Below are 17191 nucleotides of genomic sequence, written 5' to 3'. Positions count from 1 at the left end.
CCTACATTCCTGAGAGGTGGGGTGGGTGGATTTTGGTCCTTTAATGGGTTATGGATGTTTGTCATCATTTATGGGGGTTGGTTGCAAACTGTTATTGGTTATGGTCTGGGAGGAAACTAAGCAAAAGAGGTAAGATTCAGGGATCTCTTTCTGAAAAGATATAGGAATTACACCTTTGCCTTTGCGATATCTTGAATTCCAATGTTTGATTTTAAGCTAATGACTTCAGAAGAAAAAAATCATTCAGTATATTTTGGTTTGAGATTAAGAATAAATTTCCCATAGTTTTTGAAGTGGCCCTAAACCCATGTATATCTTTTTTTTTTTTTTTTTTTTTTTAACTTTTTCTCACTTTTATTTATGACAGATTTCCCCCGATCTCTTCTGGTCAAAAATTCTTGAAGACAATTCCATCAGCTTTAGCGAATCGGAGAATAGAATCATTTGACTCGTCCATCCTGCGCATGGCGCCGCAGATAGCGTAGGTTTTAAACTGGCCATTAAACCGACCTGTGACCCTGTCAACCTCGGCCACGTTCATCTGGATGGACGCGTGGTCCTTGGCACCAATGACGCGGTTGCTCGCGGAGCATTTCCGCCGCACATATAGGTCCACGAACTCACCCGCGTCGTTCTGCATGTCGAGGTCCTGCCTGCTCGCTAGGCCGCGGGAGCGCAGAAAAAGCCATTTTTACCATTTTGTATTACGCAGTTATGCGAAGCACTATTTTCAACATTCATTAGTACAAAATCAAAATGTCGATCAACTCTGAAGCACATTAAAGAAGCTCCACATCCCGTAGTATCAGATATTCAACCAAGATTTCATTCTTCATGTAAAAATAAGCAAGAACATTCATCCTTTTAGTATGAAAATTTCTTTTTCTTTAATAAATGGTAAAAATATGTATGCACCAAAAATTTTGTGTGTAACTTTGTCTGCGTCAGATCCTAGGCTCTTGACACCAGGGTACCTTTGCCTTCAGAGCTGTAACACTTACTCAGTCTAAAAAATTATATGGCAGTAAAATAAATACATGAAAAGGCCTTTGGCATCACTGGGAGAAATGAAAATTATAACCAGACGAAAGGTTCCTCACTTCACAGCTATCTGAATGACTGAGGTTGGAGAGACCCAGCATGCCATATGCTAGGTAGGACACAGGGCAGTAGGTCTTTTAGAGGCAGGGACAATAGCACACCTGTTCTGAAAAGCTGTGTGTCAGGTCCACAAAATATAAAATATAGTGTCAGGTGTTGTGTAAGAGAAAAGTAAGTGTTTACAAAGATACTTGTGCTTGGATATTTATCAAATATATTTGTAATACTAAAGTGAAAATGACATAAATATTCATCAAGAGAATGACTAAATGCATTGTGGTATGGTGATACAATGGAATACTATTTAGCTATGAAAAAGGAATCAAGTTTACTCATATAATGATATAGATGAATCTCAGAATCGCGCTGAGTGAAAAGAAAGGAAGGAAAGGCAAGCTGTTGTGCAAGAATCTAGAAAAACACAAGTACTTTTATGGTGCCAGGAAGCAGAGTCGTGGTTTGTGGTGCACAGAAGATTGTGAAAGTGGCATTGGAAAACAGACCAGGAGGGAAGATTTTATTCTGTTTTAAAGAGATGGAACTCTTAAAGTGTTTAAAGTTTCAAAAACTGTGGGATGTTTAAAAGTTGGGATGTTTTATGTTGTGATGATGATATTAACGTGACATCTTAGGGATGTAGTAATATTTTTAGAAAATGCAGTTCTCTAGGACCAAGTCTGTAAGTCTGCTTGAGTCCTTGCTCCCATCTCCCTCCTCCCCTACACCCAATCCTCTGCCCCCCATCCTCGCAAATGTGGCATTGTGATATGAAGCAGACCAATGTAAACGTTACAGAGATGATTTAGCTTATTTATCCAAATCACAAATGATCCAGCAATTATACTTCTAGTAATTATTTTGCCAGTAAGATGTGAAATGGCCTTTGATCAAACTTCCACAATGGCACCATTTGTAGCAAGAAAAGATTGGAATTAGGGTAAACATTCAGCAAGATGAGCTATGATACATGCATGCAATAGAGCACTGTGTAGGTGTAAAGATGAGTTAGTGAGTTCACGTGCAGATGCAGAAATCTGTGCCAGCTACTGTTAGCCAAAAAGAGCAGAAATGGAGCGGTGTGTGTTCTGAGTGACAATAACAAAGACAAAGAGTGTGTGTTTGTTCTGTGTATAGATACACCCTGGCATATTCTTTTATTAAAAGTAGATTTTAAACATTTATTATTATTATTTTATGTGTATAGGTGTTTGACCATACATCACATGCATATCTGGTACCTGTGAGGACAGAGGGGGTATTGGATCCCAGAACTGGAGTTATAGACATGGGGGTGTTGACACCCAGACCCAGGTCCTGTGGAAGAGCAAGTGTTCTCTTATTTTTTAAATTTTATATGTTGTTCATTCGTTTATTTATTTATTTATTCATTCATTTATTCATTTATTATCTTTTTTGAGGCAGGGTTTCTGTGTAGCCCTGACCATCCTGGTACTTACTCTGTAAACCAGGCTGGCCTTGAACTCACAGAGATTCACTGACCTCTGTCTCCTGAATGTTGGGATTAAGGTATGCACCACCACCGCCTGGCCCAAGTTTTCCTAACCATGGAGCAGTCTTTCTAGCCCCTGTTACTACATTATCTGAGCATCACATTTGCTACATGACGGGAAAACTGTTATTCTTTTTCATAAAATATGACATTTATTTATTTTATTTTACTGAACTCTACATTTTTTTTCTGCTTCCCTTCCTGCCTCTCCCCTCTCCTTCAACCTTCTCCCATGGTCCCCATGCTCCAAATTTACTCATGAGATCTTGTCTTTTCTCTACTTCCCATGTAGCTTAGATCCATGTACATTTTCCTTAGGGTCCTCATTGTTGTCTAGGTTCTCTAAGATTGTGATTTGTAGGCTGGTTTCCTTTGCTTTATGTTTAAAAACCACTTATGTGTGAGTACATATGATAATTGTCTGTCTGAGTTACCTCACTCAATATGATGTTTTCTAGCTCCATCCATTTGCCTGCAAATTTCAAGATGTCATTATTTTTTTCTGCTGTGTAGTACTCCATTGTGTAAATGTACTACATTTTCCTTATCCATTCTTCAGTCGAGGGGTATTTAGGTTGTTTCCAGGTTCTGGCTATGACAAATAATGAACACAGTTGGGCTCTGAGATTCCATCATACACCTGTAAGAATGGCCAAGATCAAAAACACTGATGACAGCCTATGCTAGGAAGGTTGTGGGGTAAAGGGAACACTCCTGCATTGCTGGTAGGAGTGCAAGCTGGTACAGCTTGTTTGGATATCAGTATGGCGATTTCTCAGAAAATCAGGAAACAACCTTCCTCAAGACCCAGCAATACCACTTTGAGTATATATCCAACGGATGCTCAATCGTGCAACAAGGACATGTGCTCAACTATGTTCAAAGCTGTTATTCTTAAATATCAGTTCCCAAATGAGGAAACTGGGGCTCGAATCAGTTCCAGGAGATGGGAGGTGTGTGACCTAAACTCCAATGCTGGGGTTGCAGAGACTCTTCCAGTGCACAGTAACACAGCTATCCACTCAGTAAACAGCTTTGTCCACACATACACAGAGGGACTATCATTTCAGGCTTGTTCCAGGAGCTGCCGATACAAGAGTCAACATTGACCCAAGTCCCAGATTGATGAAAGATGTAGAGAATCACTGTGATGTGCTGATGAACACACACATGCACACACATATACATGTACATACATTCACATACACACAGACACATGCACAAATACACTCAGACACACACTCATCCACACATGCACATATAACACGTTTTACATACACATGTATTCATGCACATACTCATGTGCACACATGCACACAAAATGCACACACACACTAACAATGACATCATTAGGAACAAGGACTTTGTAGGAGACTAGAGCTGGGGGAGAAAGGTCAGATGGTACATTGCTGGCCAAGGCTCTTTGGATGGAGACCCGAGTGAAGTGAGGGACTGAGCCAAGTAAACACGAGGGTGAAGATGGACATTTTCAGCCTCCCGGTGTTCTTCTTCCTCCTGCCTCTGCCTCAGGTGTATGTGGTTGGTTTCTAGCTACAGTTTTCAGAGTCTCTTCACGCTGTGCCCAGCACCCCACATCACTAGGCCGAGTAACAGGGACCCTTTCCCCATGTCCCAGCTATGCCTCAGGGCTTTGAACTCTGCCACCCAGCTTGCCTTTCTAACCCCGGGCATTCTTCACAAGGCCTGTGCATATCCCACCAACTAAAACCCCTTCACTATTGGCCTGGCTTCTCCTTCTCACCTCCCACCACACTTCCATGACATCTTTTCCCTTGGGAGAATTATTATTTATGTCCATCTTTGCCCTTTCTCTATTAACCTAGGAGACCTTATGAAAAAGAGAGCCTCTGCTTTGTTCATCTGATCTCTTCTAAGCTAGCACACAGAGACAGCTCCCTCATTGCTCTGGGTGAGCGCACTGAGGAGCAGAGGACTGTTCTATAACACTACACCCCCAGTCTGGCTATGCGGTTCCCCAGTTCAGGCATGTCCCTAGCCCCTGAAGTAGACTTTGTCTCTGGGCTGGAGAACTCAGCAAAAGAGATATCTAGAAGGTGAACCTAGAACCAGGTTCCAGGACATGGATCTTGTAAGTGTGGTCTCCTATAGACTTAGTCAATCTGTTCCAGCAATCTGTATATGGCTAGCCACTGATGGCCTTGGACACTGGCTTTAAGTCACCATGACAGCTTGGTTTTTCCTTGTTCTTCCGGCTCTGGTGAAATCCCGGTGAGTCATTATCTCTGTAAAGGGAATACGCTCCCGAAGCGCATGAACCCTTTGTCCAGTGATGCCTGTGGCCCAGCACCAGGGTGTCATTCTCCTGCCTAACTGGCTGTAGTGAGGTGTCCCCCTTGGTGTGTGCCCTCCCCCTGGCCCTTTCATTTCTCTGTTTATCTAATAAATATACAAATAGTGCCTACCCCAGGCTACGTCTTGGTCATGGAGCCTGTTGACTGAGCAGGAGAAAGGGGCCATGCACAAGTCAGGGCACTCAGTAAGCTGCTCTGTCGTGAGTGGAAAGCTGGGGAAGAAAAGTTGTGTGATAGGCAGGGGTGATGAACTGGGGCTGAACAGGAAATGCAAGCAACCGAGGGGAGGAGACAGTTAACCTGGGATTTGAAAGGTGAGGAATGGGCTGTGAGAGGGAGAAGGAAGCGAAAGAGCAAGTGCCAATTTTGAGACACAAGAAGATCACCTGCAAGACTGGAGTCCAGAGGTTGAACGGATGTCGGTGCCCAGGAAGTGGAGAAGGGGAGGGGGTAGGAACACCAGCCTTAGAGAATGTGGAGTTTGTCCTAGCTGCTCAAGGACTCAGTGACCACGAATGACATTTATATTCCGGAGCTACATGAGTGCTTTGGCTCCATGGCTGGGGAGTGGGTCACAGAAACAGGTGGGAAGATGGAGCCTGGCCTGAAGTTGTCAAAGGACCCGCATCGCAATGCTCCCAACTCAAAGCATCCTTCTGGAGTTATGTTCTATCCTAGAAGCGGCACTCTCGGAAAGCCTGCGGCAAACTCGAGGCTCCTGGGCTAAGCGTGAACTCATCATGACATCAGAGAATGCATGACCAAATATAGGGATGACCCAGCAACCTGGGGTGTTTGGCTAGTGGTTAAGGAAACTGGAATCATTTTCTTCCCTAGCAGAAGTGATCGGTGTCATCTAGGTGAGAGAGAAGCCCCAGGGTCTGTGCAAGACCAAGGCATGCAGGCTAAACGTTTCTAGGCTCTCCCAAGGAGTTAATAACCATGGATTTATTTTGAAGACTCACTTAGTCCTCGCACCTGCTTCTTTTTATGAAGCCGCCAATCGTTTGAGTCACTTGGGAATAGACTGTTTTTGTTGAGGATTCTGTGGGAGCTGGAGTAGGAGTGGGGATGGCTGCTGTCAGTGAGCAGGGGAACATATGGTGGTCTATTGTGAATGCGATCTGTTTTTTGTGTTGTTGTTAAACTTCCTCTTGCTAGCATTGGGCCCGTTATGTAAGAGCTTGTGGGTCCATATGGGTGGTTGCATAAGACACCAAAGAACATGCTTTTTCGTTGGCCTGCAGCTGATCCAACTGTGTTTGGAACACTCAAAGCCACTGTGAGTTACCTTCCACTAACAGAGTTAAGTAGTCCAGGACCCTGATGTTGGCCCTCCTTTGGCAAGCTGGGTAACTTTTGACAAACTGTTACCTCACTTCCTTCTGTGCTAGTAAGAGAAGTAGAGCAACTTGATGGAGTTATTAGAGATCTTGGAATTAATATATTTGCAACGATTGCCTGCTTTGTGAATGTTATTTTGCTTAATTCTCACAGATACTCTTGGAAGTCACTGTTATTATCTTTAGATAAGGAAAGGAAGGTACTGTCTTAGTCAATGTTCTATTGTTGTGAAGAGACACCATGACCACAACTCTTACAAAGGAAAACATTTCTGGCTTACAGTTCAGAGGTTTTAGTCCATTGCCATCATGGTGGGAAACAGGGAGGCATGCAGGCAGACATGGTGCTGGAGAGCAGCTGAGAGTTCTACGTCTGGATTGGCAGGCAGCAGGAAGAAAGAGAGAGAGAGAGAGAGAGAGAGAGAGAGAGAGAGAGAGAGAGAGAGAGAGAGAGAGAGAGAGGAACTGGCTTGAGCATTCAAAACCTCAAAGCCCACCCAACAAGGCCATACCTACTCCAACAAGGCCATGGGCCATACCTCCTAATGGTGACAGTCTTTATGAACCTATAGGGACCATTTTCATTCAAACCATCACAAGTACAAAATACAAGAATGGCTCTTCTTACACGGTAGAAAGTCATAGAGCTAAGATTCAAACTGAGGCTCCGGCGATGACTGGTTCTTATCTGAGGGAAACAGTTTAAAAGAAGGTGAGACTCATCTGGGGTCAGGGTTACAGGAGCTTTGGCCCATGCTGGCATAGTCTGTTGCTGTGAGCTTTGTGGGAAGGGGGACAGCAAAACAGCATATGATGACAGCAGTATGTGAGGGGCAAAGTTTTCTCCTCGTGGTGGTCAGGAAAGGAGAGAAGGTAGGTGTCAGGCAGAGCCTTCCAGGGCACATTCCCAGAGGCCTGCTTCCTGCATGAGGGTCTCCAACTAAAGTTTCTGCATTTTGAAATTTGCTAGGACTGAGTCCTCAACACATGAAGGAATCACACGGGACACCCTTTAGATCCAAGCCACCACAGTGACCCTGCTCTGTAAGCTCTGTGAGGGGAAACATTTGGACAGCTTTGCTCCTTGTTCAGCCCAAAAATCAGGACCTAGTGGGGAGTAAGCCCCCAATAACTCCTGTTGGACGAAACAGTTCGGATTTGTATGTACAACACAGTGGTTGGCTCTGGTGGTTTGAAAGGAAACGACCCTCAAAGGGAGTGGCTCTATTTGGAGGTGTGGCCTTGTTCGAGGAAGTGCGTCACTGTGGGGGCTGCCTTGGAGATCTTTTGCTTGAACTTTCCTCAATGTGCCTGTCAGTCAGCTTCCCATTGTCTGCAAGGCAAAATGTAGCCAGTACCATGTCTGCCTGCTCCATGCCTTGATGATAATAGACTGAACCTCTGAAACTGTAAGCTAGCCACCCCCCAATTAAATGTTTCTTTAGAAGAGTTGTCACGGTCATGGTGTCTCTTCACAGCAACGAAAACCCTAAGACGAGAGGTGAGCCAGCTTGTGTCTGTCTATCTATCTACTTACCTATCTACCAAAAGATTTATTTCAAGAATTTGTGTTTGTAACAGTGGGATCTGGTTATACAATTCTGGAACCTGCAGGACAGGTTGGCCAGCTGGAAACCATGGGTCTGTAGCTGCAGATCCCAGGCAGAGTTTCTGCTTTCCCGGGAAGCTTCCTGCCAAGTGGATGAGGATAATCTTCTTTACTTACAGTCAAGTGCTTACAGACAAAAACTATATCTACCAAAGGCCTTTTCAGCCTCACCCGACTTCATGCGTGTGAGGCCCTGGGAACTACAGCCTCGTCAAACTGCCAGGTAAAACCGCTATCCGACATAGTACTTTCTGACATGGGCCACAGCCATCTCCTTCCTCCTTTTTTTTCTTGCCACCTCACACACTGGGTTAGGCCACTCATGCCCTGAGCCAGCTGGCCTTTTGCCATCTGCTTTTCCAGAGGTCTAAGGTCTTCCACGGCTTTTCTGTGTGTCCTTAGCATCACTCAAGAGTTTCCTCCTTAGGTTGGCCCTATACACACCCATGTCCTTCATTCAAGTGTACTGTGTCTGAGTGTTCAAAGCCCCAGTGAGTCGGGAATTTCACATATGTGAACAGTTCTGAGACAAGACCTTCTGGCTTATCACTCTATTAAGCCCTGTATCCCCCAACTCCCAGTTAGCAAGAGTCTCCTCCACTGGTCTGTCTAATCCCCACTCATTCCTTTGGCATGAAAGCTCTGTTGAGTTAGTTAGCAGGCCAGCACAGGTCACTGGAGTATCCCTGAGACCTCACATACTGGCGCCCAGGAGGTGTTCTATCAGTGTTTATCGAATACATACATTAACATTCGTTTCAACGAATTCAGCAATATTATCAGTTAAGCACATCTATGTTCTATGTATTATTTGGTGGCTTGGAAATATAATCAACAACAAGAAAAATTCCTGCTGTATGAAGTTTACACTCCAAGTCAGGGTCGGGGGCAGAAGCTGAATAGATGTATAAATAGTAAGGGACACAATATGATGTGACCGCCTGTAGGGACAAATGGATCTGTATGTTTGGCTTGCTCTTCCTGTACACTGGAAGAGGGCAGACAGTGGAGGAATAAATGAATATATGGGTTTGCAGTAGAGCGAGAAAGATCATTCCAGTCTACCGCCGGTGCACACTCAGGTAAACAGTCCTGCCTTAACCTCGGTCCCTCCTTTGGGATAAGGATTATGGTCATTGCTTGTTTATCTCACAAGGCTTTCATATCATGTGAGATAGCAATTGCAGAAGAGCATACTGGCTATGAACTCTGGACAACTCCGAGGGGGTCACTGTTGATACTGCCGTTGTTGCAAGCCGAGTAAGTTGGTCCCATCAGCTAACGCTATGGTTTAGGGGAAGAGAAGCAGAAAGGAATTTTGGCACAAGGCCACCTCAGGGTGACCAGCTTGATCTTGAACATGAATTACACCACCTTTCTGGGTCTCATTTCCCTGATCGGCGGAGGGGACACACACCTCAGTCTCTTGCCAGACGTAAAGTAGATAATCCATGTCAAGTGCTTGGCACCAGGCACAGCCAATTCAAAGAGCTCTGCTAATATTCGCTCCTAATAGTCATTCTGTCAATCACGGGTAAGGATCCATAAATGGAACCATTCATGGCTCAATTTCTCCAGTCTCACATTTCTGCCAGGAAACGTCTCGTGTCTTTATGCACGGACACCTGTGATTATGCAAAACCACAATCAACGTTCATATTCAGAACCCGAACAAATGGAGAATTTGTTACTCAGTTCCCTCCCTTCCAGCCTTTCAGAAGGTATTTTCTGGCATGGGGGGGGGCAGGGAGGGAGAGAGATGCACTTTTCATTTGTGTCGAAAACAAATATTCCTGGTTTTATGACCATATAACCCTGAAACTGTTAGGTCTTTTTCTTTTTTTTTCCCTTCATGTCACGCATTTTAGGAGCCCCATAAAGGAGTCCTTGTCAAGAGAAAACACAGCTGGTGCCCAATTAGGGAGGTGATTGAGACTAATGGACTGGCAGAGCTCTTAATTAAACTGGACCACAAACTAGGGGGATGGTGGCTGGGGGCTGGAGGTGGCCCACACGCTCACCCGCAGGGCAGGCAGTGGTGAGGACAGAATCGCTCGTTTTGATCACATATGAGTTTACGAGTTTGAGCGTTGAGAAGGCAGCTCCTTGGAGGCAGAGATCTTATTTGGCTCACTGCACGCCTCTCTTTTCACCTCCCACAAGAAGCTTCAAGCTCTCTCTTCAAATATCAGCTCCTAGCTTATTGATTGCCCTTCCTGGCCCCTAGAATTATTCTGTAAGTAAAAAGGGAGACCATCGACTTCAGAACTTCAGAAAGGCCTCCAGGGACCTCCCCTCTGCACTTCCCTCCAGACGCAGGGCTGTTTTCACTGTCTTCCTCACCAGCAGTCCAACAATGCCAGCCCGACAGTATTCGTGCCCTTGGTGGCCATCTTCTGTGCTGAATTTTCCAGGCCATTCTCTGGAAGTTGTGAACTGTACCACATATACCCTCCCTTGTACACATCAATGCATGCCCCTCTGTGAACCTGTGTGTGTATGTTGAATTGGAGCGGCAGGACTGCGTCCCCGGCACCCGGCCGCCCGCATGGCTTATGCCCCAAAATAATTACACAGAAACTGTATTCTTTTGAACACTGCCAGGCCCATTAGCTCCAGCCTCTTACTGGCTAGCTCTTACATATTGTCTAACCCATTTCTAATATTTTGTGTAGCTCCACGAGCTGGCTTACCAGGAAAGATCTTAACCTGTGTCTGTCTGGAGTGGGAGAATCATGGCGACTCCCTGACTCGGCTTCTTTCTCCCAGCATTCTGTCTGTTTACTCCACCCACCTAAGGGCTGGCCTATAAATGGGCCAAGGCAGTTTCTTTATTAGTTAACCAATGAAAGCAACAGATAAAATACAAGAACCACCTCCATCATGTGTACATGCACACACACACGCACACACACACACACACACGCACACACACACACACACATGCACCAGCTACCTGGCAGGCCCACGTGGAAAGTGCTGCCGTCCACTGGGGCCAGCATAGATGTTGTGTGTCTGTTCTGAGGCGCTGTAGAGTGGAGTACAGCTTCCCAAAGGGTAGTCCTGAGAGCAGGAAGGATCAGGGAGCCCCAGGGAACTCCTGAGATTATTATCATTGATCAGAAATTGAAGCAAGCCCGTGTCTCTGGTCCTCTCGGTAGCTGTCATTTCTAAGTGTCTGTAATTCCTCGATTAGTGCTTTTCCAGTTGGCCACCTTGGAGGAAGGTAAGCCTGCACCCCTCCTTGAGGTCTTTTATTGTATATTTCTCTGTTAGAGCATTAAGAAAAAAATCACTATTCCCAAACTCTTCTGGTAAAATATATACCGCAGGAAGCTGCAATTTACTTAAACACAGGCTTGTTACACCTTTCCCCAGATCCCTTTTGTCCCAGAATGACCAGCATTGCTCCATCTGGTGCTCTTTTGACCTCAGCTCCAGGGACTTTTACCTTCACTGAGATCCATCCACCCACACTCAGAGCCACACCTGGCTTTTATCTTGGAAGGCTGCATTCCACCAACGATGTCTCAAATAGCAGGGTCCTATTCCCTGACCCTTGTTCCTATCTTTCCGAGCTCTCGCCAGACCAGCTCTCTGACCATCTCCTGCATTCCAGGCTCCTGCGTCCACATTCCTTTCCCTCTCCGTCTTTAAGATCTCCTAGGATTCTTAATCTTGTAGATTACCATAGCTTTCCCCCAAAGCAGTGAAAAACAAGCATTCAGCCTGAGCAAGAAAGAAGCAGTATGTCAATGAGCTACTTCTGTTCATCTATCTTTGCATCCCGGCCTCGCTCATCCTGACCTAAGCATCTGCCTCCCAGGTAGACACAAACATGAAGGCATTTGTGTAAATATGGTTGGCCCAGTACCAAAGTAATTGCTATGGAAACACTAGCTCTTACTCTTACCATGAAATAATCACAGGGGCCACATGTGACCTCGTAATGTGTTCGATTACTTCTCTGGGTGACCAAGATTCTGAATGCTGTCTTTATCACACCTCAGTTTTCCCAATTTTTTTTGTCTAAATTTATCTGTAGTTTCCCTTTCTGATTAATTTTCTTGCTGGATTTAGAAAGACTTGTGTTCTGTCTCTTGACTTTAGGAATCAGAGAACAGAGGTGGGACCAGCAAAGGTTGAACATTCAATCGCCCGCTCATGCAACCCGCTAAATAGGAAGGGATCTTGGCCCCAGAGAAATTTGAAGACTGCGACCTAAAGAATGGGCTAGGTCAGACCAGTTTTCTTTCCCAAACGGATCCACCCCCTCGCTTTCTGTGTTTTCTATTGCTCATCCATCTAGGTACATCCAGCAACCAAAGCTGGGATGGTAGGAAGACTGCGCTGACTTTGATGACTCAGGCCATCTGTCACCATCCTTGGTTAAGTGGAGGAAATCCAGAGTGATCAATCTTCTGAGATGATGCAGGAAAGACCACCTTTCTGGAGGCCCCTGCATCCTTTTCTTCCTTACCCTCTATCCAGACAGTTTACCCTGGAGCCACAGACAAACATAGATAACGGCATTTCTTTTCTCCAGACAGTTTCCTTAGCAGCTGCCACTGACTAAACCTCCACACCCACTTCATAGGTGGGGCATGTAGGTACCGTGCACCACCTTGGCACCCAGGGTTGACGTTGTTGTAGGTGGCATTAGGGGAAAAGTCACAGGTACCTGCAGATGTGAGACGTGTTGATTTCCTCTTGAACCCTTTACCTCCCGGTCAGGTACTTGTGCTGCTACAGACTCAAAGAGTTAACAGCTCCTTTCTGAGAACTTTCTGAGAGACACAACAGGACCCTGCTAACAGGGCTGTGAAGAGAAAGGATCATCCACTCATTCTAGGGTCGTCCAGGAATCCCAGATGGAGAGCCAAGGAACTTGGTGAGCCACATCAAAGTGTCTTCTCTATTAAGTACAGTAGGCATAGTACATCGGTCACTAAGAGGAAGAAAGTGGGATAACATAAAGTATTGAATATTTGCCTTTTCACTAATGCAATTATAAAATATAAATTCATATGCTGGCTTTTTTGAGGGAAAGGAGTCTATGAAATCAAAAGTGTTGAAGGCCCCGGAAATCTGAGCACAGCTCTACTGATTCATTCCGTGTGTGTTCTCCCACCTGTAGAACACAGTTCTTCAGATTCTACATGGCTCCATCTCTAGGACCAGGGCCTTTGTGGACTTCTTTTCCTCCTCCTCCTCCTCCTCCTCCTCCTCCTCCTCCTCCTCCTCCTCCTCTCCTCCTCCTTCTCCTCCCTCTCTTCCTCCTTCTCCTACTTCTTTTTTGTTCTCTGTGTAGCCTTGTCTATCTTGGAACTCACAGAGATCTGCCTGCCTCAGCCGCCTGAGTGCTGGGATTAAAGGTTAGTGCCGCCACCACCACCATCTGGGAATTATTCTTGAACCATCTTTTACCCCTTCTAGTCTTGGGAGGCTGCCTGCGTGTTCGGTACAGAGCATTCACAATTTCTAGGGCTGCATTTAGCATCCTAGCCTTCTACTGGTTTCCACTTTGAGCTGTTCTCCACCCCACTATGCCCAGTTCTCTGGTCAGAAACAACTGTGGCTCACACAGGCTGAGTGAGCCTTGTGTGCCTGTGGGCCTTTGTATACTCACCCAAGTTCACTTTGCTTCCAAAGTACTTTCTCTTCCCTTTCAACAGGCTCTTCTTTCCCAGTGTGACTACTTAATGGGCATAGATCCCTGTACAAACTAACAACATGAGGTCCCTGTTCAGATAGCCTCAGGATGACTGAGCTGAGCATCCTACCATGTGTGTGTGGCTCTTCTGCGCTCAGTGGTGTCTGTGGAACAGCATGGATCATACACCTCAGAGCCTAGGAGCCAAGGCCAAGCCCTACCATTCTTTTTACCACCGCACCTCAAAGATCTGCCTTTCTTCCCACCAAATGATGGCAAATCATGAAATGATACATTTCTCAAGTTCCAGACACCATGCCATGTGCTGTGTAGCTAGGGTCTTGCCTCTCAGAGCCACCTCGGGGGTAAGTGGTATATGGCTATTCCTCCTAAAGGCCCTTTGTGACTCCCACTGTCCTCTAGATCCTCAGCCCCTACCCACTGCTTGTTCAGATTCCTCTCGTACAATCCCAGCCGTTCACTACCTGAAATTCCCAGGGTGGGAATCCTCATGTTTCTGTGATTGGGACTATGTATACATTCTCTACATGAAATCCCTTCTGGGGACTTTGGGAGAACTCCTAGTGAGCTCAGTCATCTTTAACATTGTCTCCCACAGAAAGACTTCCATACTCCTAGACATTGCTCCAAGGGCTGAGGTGAGAATGCTCCTCTAGGCCTCCCCAAGCTCCTCTCTGGCCCAGTCCATATCTTTGTCAATCTTACTGGCCAAGGAGTCCTCTGAAGGTAGTGGGGATTTTAATGCCTCTCTCTCCTCCGGCCTCAGAGGGCTGTGGACCTCTCTGAGAACTAGAGGAACACAGCTGGCATTTCTGAGTGACACTTGAAACGTCTATTTTCCCTGTCCACCTTCTGCCACCAAAGACTCTTTCAGAAATATCCCAGAGCTCTGCAGCAGATGGAGGTCAAAGGTCCATTTTAAAACAGGACCTTAAAGGACCAAGGATGATTACCCTGAAAACTGCGGCAAGCCTGATATTCATCACATGGACAAATGAATGCACCTGGAAAAAGAAGCGCATGGATTTAAAACTTGGGACATCAGTTTCAGCTAAAAATCCAGATCATAGAGCAAAAACTTAATCGCCATATGATAAGACTTGGCTGAGGTTTTCATGGTCTTAACACTATCATGAGCATAACCAAACTTTATGTTATAACTAAATGATAAGGAGGGGCAAGCGCTGTGGCTGCGGGGAACAAGGTCAGTTCCATCACACCTCAAGTTGACAGCCGAAGGAAGGATATTCAAGTGTGTTGTTTAGAATCCGGAGTTGAGCATTAGAAGGAATATCAGACACTGGCTGTCTGGGTAGGGAGATTTTGTACATTAAGGAATAACCCCAGGAAAGAGGCTTCTGAGAGCCCCCTGGCCTGTTGAACTCTGTGTGATGCTGGTAGACAGGTGATGCTTTAGATACAGTCTGTGTGGGAAGGCAGAGATTGTGGAAGGCACGCTTCCATCCAATTAGTTTAACTAATGCCTTGAAATGTCTGGGCCAGTTCACCAGAGCCCCCCTAGACCCAAGGGACTGACTCGGCACAACAGCATTCTGCATGATGTGGCTCCACCCTCAAATATGCCCGAAGATTGCCATTGCTTCTTCCTCGGGGGTCCTCTTTTGAATTTGCCCTGGAAAGCCTCAGGCCTTTGTCTCCTCAAATCTCACTCTGAGTCTATGTGGAGATTTACTTGCTTACATGCCGGAAGGCTCTACAGGCCTCTTCCAGAGACTCTGTGCCTGTGGTTACCTTTCTGTCCAGATGAGAAGCAGTGACAGTTCAGCCTCTAGTCCTCTCTTGTGCCACAGCTGAGGAACTTCTCTCATGCCTTTTCCTCATCTGGATGTTATAGGCATTTGCTATACTGCTTGTCAGAGTGAGAATCTTCACCTCCAGGTTCCAGGCTCTTCTCTCAGCTCAGATGCACCACCAGCAGCAGCAGCATGTATGCTCAGCTGCCAAGCTCCTCCCTCCACCAGGCCTCTCCATTTAGCTCCTGCAATGGGCGGTCTCATCCTCATTTCACAAGTTGGGAAGCAGAGGCTTTTTGAGAAGGAACCTGTGGGAGAGGTTCCTGTCATTCATTCCCCATCAGATCACAAGTGGAGATACAAGGACCCACTCCCAGAGCAGCATGGAGATCTGAGCCAAACCTCAGAGGACATGCAGGCATCCCGACCTAGTGCAGGGAACGGTTGATCAGAGTGCAGAACAGCCACACAAGAGAATACTAGTTAGCCTTGAGAAAGAATAGAGCCTAACGCCTGCTGCAACCCGGATGAACCTTGAAAACATTGTGCTAAGAAAACAGGCCAGTCATAAGAGGACAAACGCGGTGGGACCCAGATGCAAGAGCAGGCAGGGTTGTGGGCACAGGAAGCAGAATGACGGCTGCCAGGGCCTAAAGGCAACTGGGAACCAGGAGTTAGTATTTAATGATTCTGAAATTTCACTGTGGGGGGGGATGAAAGTGTTCCTGAGGTGGATGGTGGCTGTCACATGGTAGTGTAACAGGCTGAGATGGATTCTGGCCATAGCCCAGCAGCATAAGATGCTTGCTGATACTGAACTACACACCTAAAATTGTTCAAGTTTGTCGTATGGATATTTTACTGCAACAAAAATTTTTTCCCTATGTGAATGAGCAGAATAGAGGTCACTGTGTTTGGGGGAAGAGAAGGGTCATTTAATATTTGCTGGGCATAGAGAGTCTCTGCAAGCAACGCAACTCTGGGTAGAGAGAACAGAGTTGACTTCTAATTCTGAGAGCACTGGATCACTGGACACTTAGGGTGGCTAAGATGATAAATGCTAAGACATTCTAGCACGGTGAAAGACAGGGTGCCTTTGATTTCCTCTGGAGAGGGAGCTGCAAGCAGGGTCTGGAGCACAGCAAGTCCTCAAGAGTGTTCAGCCCACAGTGAGTGACCTCATCAGCTTCTGCTGGGAACTCACCTACAGGAAGGGACAAGACTCTTCCGCCTTGCAGAGCACAGATAGGCAGGGGCTCCAACATCTCTCCTCTGTGACCAGGAGTTCCACAGCAAACCTCCAAAGCCAGGGGCGTGGTGGTAATGCCATGGAGAAAGCTGTCATCTACTAGGATTTTCACACATGCATCATAACAGCGACCAGTTATTGACCACTACACTAGGTACTATTGTAAGCCTTATTAAAATACTGGTGAGATCGTTACTGTAGAATTCCCATTCTGTGCTGAGAACACCAAGGCATAGAATGGTCGAGTAATTTGCCGAAACGGTTTGAGTGTTAGCCACATGTTCTGGTGTTCCAGTCCTTTGTATGTTTCCCCCAGCTCCACGCAGGAAGCAGCAGAGGAATATCAAAGGAGGAAGTAAGGAATGAGGCGGGGAGTGTGTACGCTGGACGTGAGCACAGACGTGGGTGTGCTCACACCAGCTTGGCTCAGAGCCCGCTCTTTCAACATTGATTTCACAACCCTGAAGACGTTTCTTGCTTCCTAACCCCCTGTGCGCTCATGGGTAGTGAGTGTGAAGCTGGCTGTGGTCTCGGGCCAGAGAGTTCCTGTGAAATAGGAGTGGGGACTGTGGTGGTCTTTCAGGTCTTACTTGTCTCCCAAGAGCCCACTCCTATTGT

The 17191-nt window shown here is 46.1% G+C and overlaps 1 protein-coding gene across 1 annotated transcript; it reads right to left on the bottom strand.

Moving 5' to 3' along the window:
• Positions 1 to 352: 352 nt before the first annotated feature.
• LOC130884392 (40S ribosomal protein S21-like) lies at positions 353 to 640 on the bottom strand. Its single transcript, XM_057785475.1, has one exon. It carries the CDS (start codon positions 638 to 640, stop codon positions 389 to 391), a length of 252 nt encoding a protein of 83 aa, XP_057641458.1. The 3' UTR covers positions 353 to 388.
• Positions 641 to 17191: the final 16551 nt, after the last annotated feature.

Source organism: Chionomys nivalis, chromosome 11 (genome assembly GCF_950005125.1).
Source record: "Chionomys nivalis chromosome 11, mChiNiv1.1, whole genome shotgun sequence".
In the NCBI taxonomy this organism is placed as follows: domain Eukaryota; kingdom Metazoa; phylum Chordata; class Mammalia; order Rodentia; family Cricetidae; genus Chionomys; species Chionomys nivalis.
Note: the sequence above shows the minus strand (reverse complement) of the source record. Positions and strands in the feature narration are given on the sequence as shown.